Source organism: Lactuca virosa, chromosome 2 (genome assembly GCF_052849685.1).
Source record: "Lactuca virosa cultivar CGN04683 chromosome 2, Lactuca_virosa_CGN04683_v6, whole genome shotgun sequence".
Classification (NCBI taxonomy): domain Eukaryota; kingdom Viridiplantae; phylum Streptophyta; class Magnoliopsida; order Asterales; family Asteraceae; genus Lactuca; species Lactuca virosa.
In genome coordinates this window covers 217,830,075-217,848,453 of record NC_136427.1, presented here as the reverse complement: position 1 = coordinate 217,848,453, position 18,379 = coordinate 217,830,075, and the positions used below count along the sequence as shown (strand labels likewise).

The 18,379-nt window shown below is 36.8% G+C and overlaps 2 protein-coding genes across 2 annotated transcripts; one reads left to right on the top strand and one right to left on the bottom strand.

The window, feature by feature from the left end:
• Positions 1–12,773: 12,773 nt before the first annotated feature.
• On the top strand, positions 12,774–15,883 carry LOC145160210 (uncharacterized). Its single transcript, XM_079079320.1, has 4 exons — positions 12,774–12,950; positions 13,208–13,268; positions 13,355–13,529; positions 13,612–15,883. The coding sequence occupies exons 1-4, from the start codon at positions 12,843–12,845 to the stop codon at positions 13,652–13,654; spliced, it is 387 nt and encodes a 128-aa protein (XP_078935446.1). The 5' UTR covers positions 12,774–12,842; the 3' UTR covers positions 13,655–15,883.
• PGLCT (plastidic GLC translocator) lies at positions 13,973–17,138 on the bottom strand. The gene is made up of 11 exons (XM_079079319.1): positions 16,636–17,138; positions 16,260–16,365; positions 15,975–16,175; positions 15,783–15,882; positions 15,603–15,715; positions 15,259–15,506; positions 15,018–15,164; positions 14,852–14,925; positions 14,654–14,742; positions 14,447–14,561; positions 13,973–14,369 (listed from the first exon to the last, which is right to left on the bottom strand). Exons 1-11 carry the CDS (start codon positions 16,880–16,882, stop codon positions 14,187–14,189), a joined length of 1,623 nt encoding a protein of 540 aa, XP_078935445.1. The 5' UTR covers positions 16,883–17,138; the 3' UTR covers positions 13,973–14,186.
• Positions 17,139–18,379: the final 1,241 nt, after the last annotated feature.

The following is an 18,379-nucleotide window of genomic DNA, read 5'->3' as shown; positions in this document are numbered from 1 at the left end:
TTGTAAAGCACAGCCAGTCAACTCAACTGAGTGTCAAACTCATTTCTGCTATCATTTAGCCTCGTTTAGAGTCTGTTTAAAGGTTCAAAGCTCAGTACATTCAAGCATTGAGCATAGAAATGGATCGCGGAAACTTCTAGCACCAAAATCGAGCCTTACACTCCAACATCACGAGTGTACGGTCGTACACTGGGTGTGCGGCCGCACACCCTTCTCCTGGCAGCACACTCTCGTGTATATAGGAGGGACTTAGCCTTCATTCATCGCTTTTCACCCTCCCAAGCCTAGAACTCGATTTCTCTCTCAACTATCATCCGATTTTCAGCCTAGATCTTCAAGAATGTAAGTGTTCTTCCCTTGATTTGTTGTTAATCTTCATAAACTAGTTACATCCTTTGATTTCATCCATTTGAAATCATGTTTTGGCTAGATCTTCAAATCTTCATCCATTTCACCAAGAACACACACTTGTTCTTGGCGATTTTGGACCTTCTCGAGCCTCCGAATCGTAAGTACCCTTTCCCTATACTTGAATCTTGTTTAGAACACTTGATTTAGTCTTAGAAAATGCCCAGAACTCAAGAACATATGGTGTGTGCGGCCGCACACACAGGTGTGACCGTACACCCCTCAAAACACCCTCAAAACACCCCTAAAGGCTCCCATATTGTAAGTACCATTCCCTAAGCTTGTTACTTACTATATATGAGCCTTAGAAAACGTCCAAACCATGTTCATCAAGGAGTGTGCGGCCGCACACACTCCATGTGGCCGTACACCCCTTTGTTTAGTGCATAAGGGCCTCCAAATTGCCTTTCTAGCTTCAACACTTGATGAGCATTAGTCCTACAAGCCTCCCAACCATTGGAAAACGTTTTTGTGCACTCTTTACCATGAGTGTGTGGCCGCACACTCCCTGGCTGCACACCCATGGCCGTACACTCCTCAAAGTGGCCGTACACTCCCTTTTAGTGAATCACATGTGATTCCAACACTTGGTCAAAGTGTTTCCTAGTCCCGTAAGGTGTTTCCTTGCATTTGGTTGCTTCTAAACACTATATTTATGCCAATATATGCTATTATAGGTCATTTAGGACTCGTTAAGTTTCGGTACTTCATTCGTGGAACTTCTCATCCTTACGCGCATATTCGTTTGAATCACCCACATAAGGTGAGTTCATACCCCTATAATCAATCTTTTAAACTGTTTTAAATGCTTTTAAGGGGGGGGGGGGGATACAAGTTGAACACAATGTTAATTGTGTTATTTTTTGTTATAAACATTTTCAAAAGACTGCTTATGTCATTTATAAGTGGTCAAAACATTTCAAAAACTCTTTTTAAGTTATGTTACTTTATAGTTTAACAAAACTCCATTTTTTAAAGTGCGGCATAAATTAGTAGAAAAATGAGTCTTTTCAACAACAGTTCAAGTAAATTACTAGTAAACTATAAGGGGTATAGTTTAGGGGTTCAGGTCATACTATAACTAGAAGATACTAAGATGCTAGATACTAGAGAATACTAAGATACTATAACGAGAGGATACTAAGATAGTATAACGAGAACATACTAAGATACTATAACGAGGAGATACTAAGATACTATAACAGAACGAACTTACTAAGATACTATAACTATAATGTGAGATACTACTTCATGGCGCGACACACATTGTTGTAGCGTGTTTTGTACCAGAGTCTCCTGGAGGGAGAGCGTGAATTTGTATATAGATCTATACGGGATTGACCATCCCACACCTTGCTGCTAGCTACAGTGGGACCTGCAGGTCTACGGGTGACGAATGTCATATCATTTCGACGTCTCGAACGTCGTGTTATACTAAGTCAAATCAAGCATGGATACAATAATATCACATTTTACCTTAATTAAACTAATAAGTTAAAGGTAAACAGTACAGCAAGATGTCAGTTCATAAGACAACTGAGTACTTATATTTTCCTATTACTTTCATCTTGTGACAGTTCCATTTGAAAGTTAATACAAACTATTTTCGAGTCAAGATAGTTATGAACTAGGGAAAACTTACATTTTACAACCGACACACAAAGCAGTCGAGTCTAGTACATTCAGTAGAAGGGGCCTATAATGCTAACTTTATGATTCCTTAGTGTATGCATTCAGGGATATATATTAATCGAATCCGACAGGTAGTAGGATGTGTGTTTTCCGCTTCATTTCCTGTTCCTTGTTTGGTTGTGGGCTTAGAGCAGATACACCCAACCTACTATCTATCTGATCTGAGATATATATATGTTTCCGTATACCCTAAGTAATCATAAGGGGTACCAGGTATGGGCCAGGTCATAGGACACTAATTCAATGCACCGTTTTCTAGTACACAAACATACTTTTCAAACAAGAACTTTCGGTATACAAAACTAGAAACTTACCAGTAAAGGGTTTAATCCATTTTTATTAAACCAGTATAACTTAAAGGACCTTAGGTGGTTAATTCTATAATACCTTAGTTTATACACCAGGGTTATATATAGTTAATATCCGATAGGCAGTTGGATGTGTGTTTTCCGCCTCATTCCCTGTTCCTTGTTTGGTTGTGGGCTTAGGGCAGATTCACACAATTAACTATATATTCGATATTAGATTATATGTAGCTAGTATAAACTAAGTGATTATAGAAGGAACTACTGTGGTTATCATTTTTACTATAAGAAATAAGGGTTTTCTTAAAGGATCTTTTCATAAAACATAAAGGAACTATTACAGTTAACTCCATGAGTACCGAGTGGAAACGCCAGGGTTATATACAACGGTGATCTAACAAACAATGGGATGTGTGTCTTCCGCCTCATTTCCTGTTCCTTGTTTGGTTGTGGGCTTAGGGCAGATACACACAACCGATTGTTTGTTTACTCTGAGTTTTATATAACTTGTATTCATTTAATACTCATAGAAAGGACTGTTGAGTCATTTTTACTTATCTTTCATCAAAGCATGAAATATAGGATTTTCTGGAGGAACAGGCAAACTTTTCTAAACAGAACTTACTACAACTTACTACAACTTTCTTACTACTTACAACATCACTTAAATCTTATGAACTTACCAGCTTAAATGCTGATCTACGCTTTCAAAATAACTTGTATTCTCAGGAGACCAGTAGACAGGTACGCGCACTGGGATTCAGAAGATGGAGCAGTATAGCTTCATGTCTTTTTGTTATTTTGCTATGTATTCTATATTATGTGAACACATACCTTGTAAACACTTTCTTTCAAATGAAATGGTTTTTTTATTACTTTTCTTACTATGACGTATGTCTTGTGATACTAAACATGACGTCCTCCACCCCAGAACGTTTCCGCCGTTCCTGTTTTGGGGTGTGACAGTCGTTAGCCGAACGGGTAGGATAGGGCAAACCTTTCCTCATTAAAAGTATAATGAATCTATATAAAGAAACTAAATGTTTTTTACAAAATTCCCAATCTTAGTTACTTTAGGCAAAAGTGAATTGATGCAATTCCATGAAATTACACTTTGTACCCTTGCTAAGACATTGATGGAGCGTGTATGGTTAACCGACACATTAATTGGGTTCTAAGCAAAGGTGGCAAAGGGTGACTCATGTTTGTCATAGTTCGATGGAGCGTGTGTGGTTAACCGGCACATCGAATAGGTGACTGTAACAATGAGGGCACCATGTATATTTGCATGGTTATTCACACCCGCTTTGTGATCCTCGGCATCTCAGTCACAAACTAGAGGGGCATATCGGGATTTAAACATGCCATTGAAAGGTTCAATGAATCTCAAAAGATCTAGGAGTTTTTCAATACATTTAAAACTTAATTTTTTTTCGTTTTTCATGATGGAGAATTAGTGAATCGTCATTCACTTACCTTCAAAATTATTTGCTTGTTAGATTACGACATCCCTTTTCTAATTAGTGAATAATGTTGTTGGTTCCTAGCCCTAATTTCTCATTTGGGTGTTTAATTGGGGAATTCATTTCTAATCAAACTTTGTTCTTTTTCTTTTTTCAGATGTCGAACGTCAACAACAACGCTTCTGGTTCAAACTCCTCTGGCTCGTTCTCACTCATGAACTTGTGTGGGAGAGTGATCTTTGATGGGTCCAATTTCAATGATTGGATCCGCAACATTCGCATGGTCACTCGCTACGAGGACAAAGAGTATGTCCTCGATGAGAAGCTGAAGGAGATTGACATCAACACTGCCTCTGCTGAAGAGATCACGACCTTTGAGGCCCACGAGCATGATGCCACGAAAGTCCATTGCATCATGTTAGCGACTATGATTGCAGAACTCCAGAAGTCCTATGAGGACATGTACCCATACGAGATGCACCAAGATCTGCTAGACCGGTACCAGCAGAGCACTAGGCAAGAAAGGTACGAGATCATCACTTCGATGATCACTACCAAAATGGGTAATGGAGAGTCCCTTACCGCTCATCTGCAAAAGATGCAGAGATATGTCGATCGCCTGCTAAAGTTGAATGTGAACTTTGATGAAGAGCTGGCAATTGATATTATCCTTCACTCCTTGCCTCCCTGCTATAGCCAGTTCCGCATGACCTACCACATGAACAAGGAGGAGGTCTCTTTGAGCAAGCTTCAGGGCTTGTTGAGGACTGCTGAGAGCAACCTCAAGGACAAATCTGTTGCATCAACTCCAACTCCCGCTGCTGCCCCTGTCTTGGCAATAGAACAAGGGAAGGGTAAGAAGAGGAAGGCTCCCTCTAAGAGCCACCACAAGGGAAAGTCCCAATATGGTACCTCTTCTAGTGGAACCAAAGTTGTTTTTGCTAAACCCAACTCCAACCCTAAGGAGGCAGAGTGCCACTACTGCCACAAGATAGGGCATTGGAAAAGAAGTTGCCCAGAATATCTGCAGGCCATCAAGGATGGGAAGATCAAGCCATCTTTCGCAGGTATTTACACAATTAAATCTAAAGGTTTATCACATGCTACTTCTTGGGTTCTTGATACAGGATGTGGTTTTCACATATGTTCTGATTTGCAGGGACTAAGAAGAAATAGGGATGTGGAGCATGGAAGGATGAATCTGATCATGGGAAACAGAAGATCGTCGCCTGTCACCAAGATTGGAGTTTATTCCTTAGTGCTTAGTAATGGATTAGGTTTAGATTTAAACAATTGTTGCTATTCGCCAGATATGGCAAGAAACATCATTTCATTTCATGGTTTATATAGACAATGATTTAGATATTCGTTTGATAATGAAAAGGGTTCTATTTATGCTTATCTTAATAATGTTTTATATTTTGAAGCATTGCCTTGTAATGGAATATATGAAACTGTGATGGTTGTAGATAACTTAGGAAATGATGTGTTGTGTGTCGATTCTTCCAATAGTATGGATAAAGCATGCTTGTGGCATTGTCGTCTTGGACATGTCAACAAGAAACGCATAGCCCAACTCCAAAAGGATGGAGTATTGGAGTCATTCGACCTTAGGGATGATGACGTATGCGAGTCTTGTTTACTTGGAAAGATGACCAAGTTACCCTTCACTGGCACTTGTGCGAGGGGTGAGGGTTTATTGGACCTCATACATACATATGTATGTGGACCCTTTAGATCCACCACAAGGGATGCGAACCGCTTCTATGTGACTTTCACCGACGATTATAGCAGATATGGGTATATCTACTTAATCAAGCACAAGTCAGAAACCTTTGAAAAGTTCAAAGAGTTCAAGCAAGAAGTGGAGAATCAGTTGGGCAGGAAAATCAAGATGCTTCGATCTGATCGAGGTGGAGAGTACCTAAGTCTTGAATTCCACGACTACCTCAAGGAATGCGGAATAGTTTCGCAATTGACGCCACCTAGGACACCGCAGTTGAATGGTGTAGCTGAGAGGCGTAATCAAACCTTGCTAGACATGGTTCGTTCCATGATGAGTCGTGCTTCGCTACCTATCTCATTCTGGGGGTATGCCTTTGAGACTGCCGCCCATATCCTTAACTTAGTCCCTACGAAGAAGGTTGCCAAAACACCTCACGAGATGTGGACAGGGAAAGCTCCCTCGTTAGCACATATCAAGGTTTGGGGTTGCGAGGCTTTCGTAAGAAGAGAGACTCACGACAAGCTTGAACCTCGTAGTGAGAGATGTATTTTCATCGGCTACCCACAGAAGTCCTTTGGATATCTCTTCTATAGACCGAGTGACAATGTTGTCTTCGTTGCGAGAAGAAGGGTTTTCCGAGAACGAGAACTCATAAGCCAAGGAGACAGTGGGAGGCAAATTGATCTTGAAGAGCTTCAAGAGTCGAGCGATGAAGGAACCTCTAACATTGGCGCTCAACCCGAGGAGGGTTGAACCAATTGACGAGTCATTACCTCTTAGACGTTCCGATAGAGTTAGGGTTCAACCCCAGTTTTATGGTTTTCATATTACTACCGAAGGGGATACGTTCATTAGTGATAGTACACTAGTGAATCTGGACGAACCTAACAGCTATAAGGAAGCCATGGCAGGCCCGGAGTCTGCGAAGTGGAAAGAGGCGATGGACAGCGAGATTCAGTCCATGTATGACAACCAAGTTTGGAATTTGGTTGACCATGTACCAGGTCGTAAGTGGTCGGGTGCAAGTGGATCTTCAAGAAGAAGATCGACATGGATGAGAATGTGCACACATATAAGGCGCGATTGGTCGCGAAGGGTTTCACTCAAACTCCCGGAGTTGACTATGATGAAACCTTCTCACCAGTTGTGAAGATAAAGTCTATTAGGGTGATGCTAGCCATTGCCGCATTTCATGATTATGAAATATGGCTGATGGATGTCAAAATCGCTTTCCTTAATGGGAAGTTAGCTGAGGATGTTTACATGGCTCAGCCAGAGGGTTTTGTCAATGAGAAGCATCCCAATAGAGTGTGTAAGCTTGAGAAGTCCATTTATGGACTTAAGCAAGCATCTCGCAGATGGAATCTTTGTTTTGATGAAAAGGTCAAAGAGTTTGGTTTTCTGCGAAGCGAAGATGAATCATGTGTATATGTCAAAGCCAGTGGGAGTGTAGTAAGCTTCCTCGTATTGTATGTCGACGACATACTACTCATAGGAAACGACATCCCGACACTGCAGGAAGTTAAGTCCTGGCTCGGGAAGTGCTTCGCTATGAAGGACCTCGGAGAGGCTGCCTATATTATGGGAATAAGGATAGTGAGAAACAGAAGTAAGAGACTAATAGGACTTAGTCAGAATACTTACTTGGACAAGGTACTAAAACGTTTTACTATGGAGAATTCAAAGAAAGGGGAGTTACCAATCCAAAGTAATGCCAAGTTGAGTAAGACTCAAAGTCCGAGTACTGAAGTCGAGATAGCAGAGATGAGCCGAGTACCTTACGCTTTCGTAGTTGGCTCGATCATGTATGCTATGACTTGTACTCGCCCTGATGTGGCCTTCGCTTTGAGCATGGTCAGCAGATATCAAGGGAACCCTGGCAAAGCACATTGGACCGCAGTCAAGAACATTCTTAAGTACCTTCGAAGAACCAAGGAATGGTTTCTGGTCCTCGGTGGGAGTGATGACTTAAAAGTGCGAGGGTACAGTGACGCCAGTTTTCAGACCGACAGAGACAACTACCGTTCGCAGTCGGGCTGGGTCTTTACCCTAAATGGAGGAGCAGTGACTTGGAAAAGTTCCAAGCAAGAGACCGTAGCTAATTCAACGTGCGAATCAGTGTACATTGCAGCGAGCGAAGCGTCCAAGGAGGCAATATGGTTGAAGAACTTCATTGGAGACCTTGGAGTTGTGCCAGCCATAAAGGATCCCATGGAAATTTTCTGTGATAATGAAGGAGCGGTTGCCTTGACCAAGGAACCCAGGGATCATGGCAGATCTCGACATATCGACAGAAAAAATCACTTTATTCGACATCGGGTGGAAGAAGGACTCCTCGTAGTAAAGAGGGTATCGTCAGAGGATAACCCAGCAGATCCGCTTACGAAGGGACTGAGCAGGGTTAAGCACTTGTAGCACGCTAGGAGCATCGGGCTGAAGGACGATATTAGTTTAGATTAGATAGTTTAGAAACGTGTAATAGATAAATTGTAATTAACATTCGATGATTAAATAAAAGAGTATTATTTATTAGTAATGTTACTGTCTTATGTTAATCATTTACCTATTGTTTCATTTTGCATGTTTTGACTTCCTGAATAACAAGATTATTCGAACCGTCCACATTCGTTCATATGTTGGGAGTAGGTATGAATGAAGACTGTCATGAATTGGTGTGTAGATTGTCTAAAGTGTATTAGACATAGCAAAAGTTTGCTACAACATTCATGAGTGCTTATGAACTTGATTTGAGCATTGGAATAAACCCACGCTTGCTGGAATCACTTCATGGAATTTATCACGAGTGATCGCAAGACGATAATATCATATGGTCTTAAAACCTAGATATATGGTTTATTGTTTACTAATTGGTTGTGCATTGATAATGCGTAAACGCATCAGTAAATTGATGTTATAAAACACATTGTTGTGTATGATTTGATTAGTGGATAGTAAATGCATATAAGTCGAAGTTTATCTGTTCCTTTTATCCTAATAGGGTAAAAGCGATATCAGGGCCCATCGATGATTTGATTTGACTTATGTGTCGGGCCCGGTTAGGACTGAATTGATGTGTTCAATTAAGTTCTATGTCAAATAAATCAGAGATCGAGAAACTAACTACTGGATAATAAGTATGACTATGTTCCATGTAATTGTCCGTACGATATCTAGAACAGAGGATTATACGATCCCTTATCTAAAGGACAGGTTACTGATAAGATCAGAGTTCGACAGCGTCTTTGAGAGCTACGATTGCTAATCGGATGGTGCTTGCATTTGTAGTTACTAGACTTATCCAAGTGGGAGACTGTTGGATTAGTATCTAAGCCCGTAACTATATTTGGTAAGTACTTGACCCGGTTGTGCATGGTCCTTTTGGGTTGCCTTCACCGTAGCAATTTGACAGGGTGATTTATGGAGAGAGAGAAGATATTATGGTTTATTAATATATTATAAGAATAATATATTAAAGGAGAAATCATATTATTTAATTAATATTAGTCATAAATTAATTAAGAATTAATTTGGTGACTAAAAGAGATTAATTGAATAAAGGGGACTTAAACTGTCAAATGTGTGATAGTTGTATTTTGGGCTGGGAAACCTAATGGATTAAAGAGGTGAACGAAATTATGATGGGAGCCATCATATTTTCGTCCATGGCCTGTATTCCAGAAGGTTCCATGGGCTGCTTAATGTTTAAGCTGTCCATTAGGGTTTTGACTGAAACCCTAGCTGCTCACAGTATAAATAGAACCCCTAGGCTACAGAAATCGGCCACTGCTTCTCTAAGAACCCTAGAGTCGATTTTGTGTGCCTCCTCCCTCTCTCATATACCACCCTCTTGCTAGTTGGTGTTTGTAAGCCATTAGAGGAGTGACACTTGTGACTCTAAGCATCAAAGACAAGAAGATTCAAGCAAGCAAACAAGAGGTAATATTCTAGATCTGATTTGTTTCTTGTAATTTCGAATTATTACCATTAGATCTAGGGTTTATATGTCTTGGATGATTGCATGTACAGTTAGTGAAACCTAGATCCAAGCATTAGGGTTTGCATGAGCACATAGGATGTTTTATTGGCTCAAACTCATCAAAAAATACCCCTCATGTGCGAAGCATGTGGGGGGGGGGGGTCTTAACATTTGGAATTGACGACAAACGGACGCAGGGACCAGGCGGGTAATAAAAAGAAAAGGTGAGGATGGTCTGAGTGCAAAACAAGTGCAAAACAAAAGATAGGGACCAAATGCACAACTTTACCCCACAGGGCCCATTTCAGTAATTTGCTAACACCGGGGATGTTGTTGCTACTAATCATGTTTCGTTAGAAAACTCATACAAAACGCGCTTATTTGATTAATATTAAACCTTGAAACGAGAATGGAGGAAGACGAGAGGATAAAAGTAGCAATCGCATCAGCTGCGTGTCTGAACCCTAAATTCAACTCTCCTATGTTGTTGCCTAAGCTCGCCTTTCCGAAGTCATTACTAAGTGCAGTAGGCATAAGACACACTAATGTGACATGGAATTGTGCCATTTGGTCTTGGTGTAAGATATGGATTATAGATATGAAGTAGGCGTCGTTAGTAAGTTCTCAACTTTATTCCTAGCTGCCACCAGAGAACAAAATCATTAGATTGCCTTAGGGACTATAACCCGGGAGTAGGCTAGACCCGACGATCAAGTTAGATCGATATGTATGAGGAGATGGTTAGGGCTTGGGCCATCCCATTTATCAACTAGTTAGGGGCTAGGTTGTATGCACTTAAATGGCTAGGTTGTATGCGCTTTAGAGGTCTGGCAACACAACCTAGCCCACAACTAGCTGGGCCTGAACTGGGTTGACCCAAGCATAACCTAACTGTCCATTGACTAGATCTATAAATAGAACGCCTCCTCCTCCATAAGGAGGATCTCTCATTCTCAGACATGAGCCTCCATTGTATACATACACTCTTCCCATCAAAATGGTTCTCCATCCAGGAGAAACCATCTCCCATGCACATCGATATGACTTGACTGTCGGAGCATGCTTTCAGGCACAATCCCTAAGACAGTTCTAACATTTTTGTTCTCTGATGGAAGGTAGAAGTCAAGTCAGGAACCCGCTTATGACACCTATTCCAGATCTGATACCAAGAATCGATAACCCGATTCTTTGTCACAGCAGTGGATCTTATGATTACCAAAATGGGTAAGGAACTTTGGTTTGTTCATAATAAGGTAATATCACCTGTAATTACCAGCCATATTATCTTATTTTGAACAGGTCAAACAAGATTAATCCTCTCTAATAAATGAAGATTTTTTTGCCACTTATCACACTCTTATTCAATTTGCCAAATGTCATTTTGTGGTTATTTTAAATTAATTTTTTTCCACATGTCATTTTATGAGTTTTTCTATTTTATTAAATTCTATATAATATTTTAATGTAATAATTGTAATAAATGTACTAATAAATTGATATCAATTTCATTAATGAATTTACCTTTTAATTTCAAAATTCCAAAATTAAAACTCATTAGTTTCTTTTATTTATTTAAATTATTTGTTTAAATTTAAAAGATAAAAAATATTTCTATTATAATAATTCATTATTTAACTTTTTTTTTTAAATTAACCCATGTAATACATGGGTCTCACAACTAGTTGTCAAATATATACAAAAAAAAACATGGTTATAAAGACCAAAATTTTAGTTAACCAGAAAAAAAAAAAATTTCTCGGATGTTGTTGCGACGGGTGTTGTTATTGGCACCTAAAACCACCTTCATAAGTCAAAACCGCCTACATGACTATAATTAACCTAATGAGATGACTGGTTTTTTTTTTTCAATTTCTATTTTCCTTATTGATAACTAAATTTCTATTTTAGATGCACCTGAACTAGATAACTAAATATTACATATTTAGTCCTTTTATTTACATTTATATTCGATTCTTAATTTTTTATTTAAAAAAATTACTCTTACATCTTTATATTATTATTATTATTATTATTATACGCACACATTGTTTATGATACTAGGAATAATCCACTAACATAGTTATTTTATTATAATGAGTAGCGAAGACTCTGTTTATACAAGAAGTATTTTGAGATTATTCGGATCTGGTAATTATAAAAAACAATAATTTTGAAAAAATTATATATATATATATATATATATATATATATATATATATATATATATATATATTATTCGTGTTCGTTTGCTTATTTAAATGAACAAAAATCATATTTAGATTTGTTTATTTATTAAATAAACAGAAAATAAATGAGTTTTTATCGAACAATTTATAAATTTTTTGGATATATGTTGGGTTTGTTTACTCTTATAGTTACATTTTAGTAATAACATTAAATTTTAAAAAACAAATGTTAAAAATATATATTGGATTGAAACTCCACCGCACTAAAAACTTTTGTTTTTGCAAAGCTAGAAGCCGCACTGTAGGTTAAAAATATATATCAAAATTAGATTCGTTCCTGACCCGCATACTATTCAAACACTAGTTATGTGGTCGGATTCTATTAGGTTGATCGGAAGTCAACAAAAAGCGTTAGATATTGTGTTGATGACTGTTTTTTGATGTATTTAGAATTTTAGAAATTTCATTATTTTTGGAACGGTTATACTTAGGAAATTCATCATTTTTGATGAGGTGGTTGATAGATCGTTTTTTTGAATTTCTAATAGCTGTAGGAAAACTAAATTGTGTTTTAGTTTCTTGGTTTTAAAACCCAATTTAGTTTCTATTTTATTGTAATGAGTCTTTTTAACTCTCCGTTAGTTTTTAAATAAAATCACACTATTCTAACAAAAATTAATGAATTTTGTCAAACTATTTAGAACGTTTGGATATACGTTCGGTTTGTTTATCATTACATTTTTGGTGAATAACTATAAATTTAAAAATACAAATATTAAAGGGCATTGTAATTAAAACTTTATTAAATAATACAAAATATTTTATTATAATATAAATTTAATTAAATAAAAGTTGTTGGAAAATACATAACTATTAAGATTACAAAAAATAAATTTATATATTAATTGTAAGGTTTAATAATAAATATTAAAAAATAAAGGCTTAAGTTAAAAGTTTGATATATCTCAGGGGAGGTATATGTTATTATAGGTTCTTAATAGGTATGCCAATAAAATTCCCCCGTTGGTGTTTCGGTAGAAAACTCATACAAAACACGCTTATATTAGAATAAACCTTGAAACGAGAATGGAGGAAGACGAGAGGAGAGAAGCAGCAATCGCATCAGCTGCGTGTCTGAACCCTAAATTCAAGCCCTCGTTTGCTGTTGCCCAAGCTCGCCTTTCCAAATTCCAGGTTCCATGATTCAACTTTTTTTATCAAAGTTATGATATCGGGTCAGTGATAATTCGTCGATTCCTCCGATTATCTACAAACAATAGCTATATCGGATTTATTCTGATATCTGATTTTGCTTCTTCTATGCTCTTCAATTTAGGAATCCAAAGTTCTATTTGCATTACCATGTCGGAATCTATTTTGGAATTCCAATTCATAATAATAGGAACTGGAACTGACTATGATCTGTTTGATTGTGATCCTTTCATCGATAGGAACTGCACAAGAGGCGATTACAGATAAAAGAAAAATCCAAGGTCAAAAAGAAATCACAAGGTTCGTTCGACAGCTTCCATTAAAACTATGTTTTATTTATTTTTTTGTTGTTGTTCACTGTAAGGTGATCAATCATGGTTCTTCAGGGAAGCCTTCTAGGCCAAACAGATTAGAAGAGAAGGATAACCATGTTGATGAATTTGTAGCAAGCAAAATCCCATGTAAAACAGCTGAAGATACACCCAGTTCTACCTCATTAGATGTTTCTTCAATGCCAAAACCACAAATACCATCAAAGAAACCATACAAGTTACACTGGGGGTAAGTTATTATAATTTTTTTTATAGCTTTTGATGTTCATAAATGGTTTTTAGGTTTACTAATTTTGCATATTAATTTGTAGGCTTGACACCAAAGAAAGATGGGAAAGGAAATCCAACATGTAGTCCAGAGATGAAGATTCTTAGGATCATTGTGTAACGTGTTTTCCCTTTAGTGCTGAAGGGATAAATGATGTATGTCTGGAGTAAGTAATAAGTGCTGAATACACAAAGAATCTCTTTTTGTTTGAATACGAGTAAATGACCGTTTTACCCTTGTGAATGTATTACGTGGAAAAAACTCCCCTATATATCTATATGCATAAAGTCCTATTCCCATTAAGTAAAAAAGAAAAACACTTTAGAGGTTTCGTTTTCTTTAACCAGTAGTTGAATAGTAAATGACCGTTTTACCCTTACAATCTAGAAGCAAATATCACAACATTCATCAAATTTTTACTTTGATTTATCTCAAGAAACACTGAAATCCCAAAAGTCAAATGTGTCAAAAAAGTGCCCATAGTATCAGAAAATTTACAATGTGGGCAGATTGCAGAAACTAACTTATTATTAATATGAAGATGAACACCTAAAAATGTGCATATAGATATAGTGAGCTATATCTATATATATATATATATATATATATATATATATATTATATAGCTGGGCTAAGTTCACGTTCAATATCTTCCAAAGATCTCCCCTTTGTTTCAACAACATTGGCAGCTATGTACATAACTGCAAGAACACAGATAGATGCAAATCCCAGGTACACTTTGCTTATCCCAAATTTAGTCACCACACTCAAGAAATACAACCCAATTACAAAGTTTGATATCTGCTCATTAAAAAACATCACCATTTGTTAGTAAAAATAATCATTTTTTTTAAAGATTGAACATAAAATAAACTTACCCAATGCATTCCAAGTGATAAGGCAACTGCTTTTGCTCTAATTCTGGAGGCAAAAATCTCTGGTAATAGTAGAGCAGGAACAGGGCCAGCACCAAGTGAAAATGATAGCACATACCTGAAGAATTAATTTGTGGGTGATTAATTAATTATATGAATAAAAGAATATAAGAATGAAATTTATATAATTTGGTAAAAAATTTAACTCACAAAATAGTCCCGATGACAGCAAGTGGTCCAGAATATGGTGCTAAAACTTTCCAAGTGAAGGATAATGAGAGCAGCATCATGGAAATAGCCTTGCAGATAAAACATGTATCAAATATTTTTTTTACATGGTTTTGAAGTTTATATAATTACAAAAATGATATTTAACAAAATTATCCCTATATTTAATTATGTGCATACCATTCCAGAAAAGCTTGTGATGAGAAGACTTTTCCTCCCTTGTTTATCCATCAAAGAAGACGCAATCATTGTGCCTGAAATAAAATCAACTTCCATCCTTTAGAAAAAAACAACATTTTACCATTTTCCATCTCCAAATTGAAAAACCAAAAAACAATCATCAAACCAAAAACATTGGCTGCTCCAACAGCAGCACTTGCTGCCACGTCAGATGCAACGCCAGCTGTACGGAAGACAGAAGTGGAATAATACACAACCGCATTTATTCCAGCCAATTGTTGGAACAAGAAAAGTGCTGCACCAACACTCACAACTGCCATCAAAAAATAAAAACAAAATTAAATAAAATGAGTACTGACAGGACAAGACAGGACAAAACAGAACAGGTTGTACTGATTTGATTTCACCTTTGAAATAGCGGGAACTGAAAAGGTCAAACCATCCGGCATCTTGTTCTTCTGAGCCTTGATTGGATGCACTCAAGTCCGCCATAACTTCGGTGACCCTCCCCTCACCGTATAATGTCTTTATTGCTTTTTCAGCATCGGAGATTTTCCCATGCTGAACAAGCCAACGAGGGGATTCTGGAGAAAATGCCATTCCAATTGCCAATAGAACTGAAGGGATCACTGCAATACCAAACATTGTTCTCCACCTGGAAAACAAACAGACTGAGTACTCACAGGACAAGACAGGACAGGACAGAACAGGTTGTACTGTGTTTTGAAAATAGTGGGAAACATTAAATCACCATAGAGGGTTTCCGGCTAAGGGTAGTCCAGCTACCAAAGCTGCAAGGATTCCAATGCAAATGAATAACTGGTTGATAGATCCAAGTGTGCCACGGATTTCGGTTGGTGATATCTAAAAAAAAATATTTAATGTGAGAAATGTAAAGTTTTTGAATAAAAATGTAGAATCTTCTTTTTACCTCGGATATGTAAAGAGGGACAATAGCAGATGATATGCCAATTCCAATGCCAGCAAGCAAGCGGCCTATGATCATGGTTTGTACATTTGTAGCTGTGGCACTGGAAAATTTGATCATATTAATAACATGTGTAAATACAGAATCATAACCACAACTGTGATAGCTAAAAGATGGGAGAATATTATATCAAACCAAAGAAATGCTCCAACTGCAAGTGGAATTGCATCAAGTAGAAAAGTTTTTGTTCTTCCAAATTGGTCAGCTAGAGATCCTCCTGTAAATGAACCAACTGTGGCACCAGCGAGAGTGGAGCTAACAATCCATCCTTGTAGGACTGTGTTTTCAGCAATACCAAGATCCTTGGCAAGATACTCAAGTGCACCATTGACAACACTGAAGCAGAAACAGATTGGGAATTGGATGAATTATATTATAGAACAGTAGTAGTTTTATGATATGTAGAATTATGTGATGTACCCTAGATGATATCCGAACAATATTGCTCCCAGACTTGCAATACCAACATAAGGCAAAACTGATCCAGAAGACTTTGATTGGATCTTGAGAGGAGTAATATCTCCATCTGTATTTGATCATTTGTGTTAGAAAATGGTGATTCTAAATTGAATGTCTAATGGTTTTGACAAGTAGATGATTGCCAGAATACACAAGTTGATTGCAACATTCAAAATCTCAAACAACATTAAACTTTTATGATGAACAACTTAACCGAACTAATTGATTCACAGAAGAATCAAATGACATTAGGTCAAACACCAACACACAGAATACTTGTGCGCAAAATTGGAACGAATTATGAAGTAAATAGAGAGCATAATCCAATGAAACTAACCGGAAGCTTGAGCTTTGACTGATCTGGACTTTGTAGAGGAGCGGAACACACTTCTGGCGCCGGCGCTACCAGGCTCTATGCGGCGCATATGACCGGCACCGAGTCGCGAGACAAAATCAGAATCTCTCCCGTTCCCAATCATGCGCACAGTGCTTTTTCTGTTCCTGAATTGACACGAACCCGACGAAACCCTACTGCTATGATTTTGGACATGGAAACCATTGACACTGACGCTTAGAGCTTGCATCTTCAGTTACAAAATTTCGAGAAATCAACACTGTTTATTACTTGTGAAAGCAATGCTTGTAATGAACAGGATCGAATGTAGGGAAAACGCAGAGAATTTAAACAAATTGATTGAACTCGAGTGAGTGTTGATCTGAAGGTGGAGGAGGTATGAGGGGTGGGAGTGGGACCCTGACGTGTTCTTGTTGTTTCCGTTGCTTTGGTGGCACCGATCCAATCGACATGTATTTTATTTGTAGTTTGAGGATTTGAGAAAATGAAAAAATATGTAATGTTGTTGAATTTGTTGAAATTTGGTTAGATTTCGGATTGGATTTTAGTACACGCAGATGTCATGTGACTTTCTTCATCCTAACCGGATGACACTTCCACGTGCTTCTGCGTATTATACAGTACATAGATATCACTTTGAAATACTTTCATTATTAATTGAAATTGAAATAATTACTAATCATATGGTCATGTCATATCATTTTATATTACGATGATTAACAATAAAATTATAAATTAAAGAGAAATGATCATAACTTGAAAAAAATAAAATATATCCTTTTTTTTTTAACAATTAAATATTTTATATTTATAAGAAAGGTTAGCGTAAATCTAACGAAAAATTACAAAGGAATAAACAATATCTGATTTAACCTTCAAAACATCCCAGTAACACTAACACTAAATTTCTTTCCCATGCACAATCTAATTATAAGAAGATCTATCTATCAATCAACAAATTCCTTCTAATATTAAGATCATCAAAAAGAACATCGTTACGGAAGTTTCAAATGAGCCACTACATGGTCACAATTATAAACTCCAAAACTGTACGTTTGACACTAGAAACTCGAACATTATTGATCCAATTAACAACATCTTTGACCCCGACAAAGGAAGGGTTGTTTAAATCACATCATCTGCCTGAAAACACAACTACACAACCACAAATGATAATATGCGACAAATTTTCAAGTACGAGTTACAAATGCCGCAAACAATTCAAAAACATCCCATACTAAAATTTTGGATTGTGGACAAAAAACAATTCCGAAATTTCAAGAAAAAAAAAATATGAAATTCAAAAACAAATTTGAAATTTCAAGAAAATGTGTTTTTTTACTGAAATATATCTAAAAAGTTAAACAAATATAACAAATGAAATACATATATATATACACACACACACGAGCTTAAAAGACAACATTTGACTGAAAAAATATATGATATTATATATTTCGAAGATTTCTGACTTAAAAACTACTCCACGTGTGTTGGGTGACACATCATTGAACTCTCCTCTTTAAATCACTTATCACCTTACTTTAAGTTATATTATTCAACATAGATTTGTTTAATTTTTTTAAACAACATGTTTATTATTTTAAAAATATTATTAAGGATATTATAAACAATTCGAGTATATTTTACATAATTTTCAAACCATTTGGTAAATTTCATATAAATAATTGATTTGCATATGATTAAACTAAATAAATATTTGATT

Coding starts and splice junctions, on each gene's coding strand:
- LOC145160210 (XM_079079320.1), top strand. CDS start 12,843: ATGGAGGAAGACGAGAGGAGAGAAGCAGCAATCGCATCAGCTGCGTGT. Junction 12,951..13,207: donor CTCGCCTTTCCAAATTCCAG/GTTCCATGATTC, acceptor TTTCATCGATAG/GAACTGCACAAGAGGCGATT. Junction 13,269..13,354: donor GGTCAAAAAGAAATCACAAG/GTTCGTTCGACA, acceptor ATGGTTCTTCAG/GGAAGCCTTCTAGGCCAAAC.
- PGLCT (XM_079079319.1), bottom strand. CDS start 16,882: ATGCAAGCTCTAAGCGTCAGTGTCAATGGTTTCCATGTCCAAAATCAT. Junction 16,366..16,635: donor AGTCAAAGCTCAAGCTTCCG/GTTAGTTTCATT, acceptor GATCAAATACAG/ATGGAGATATTACTCCTCTC. Junction 14,562..14,653: donor GCTGTCATCGGGACTATTTT/GTGAGTTAAATT, acceptor TTAATTCTTCAG/GTATGTGCTATCATTTTCAC.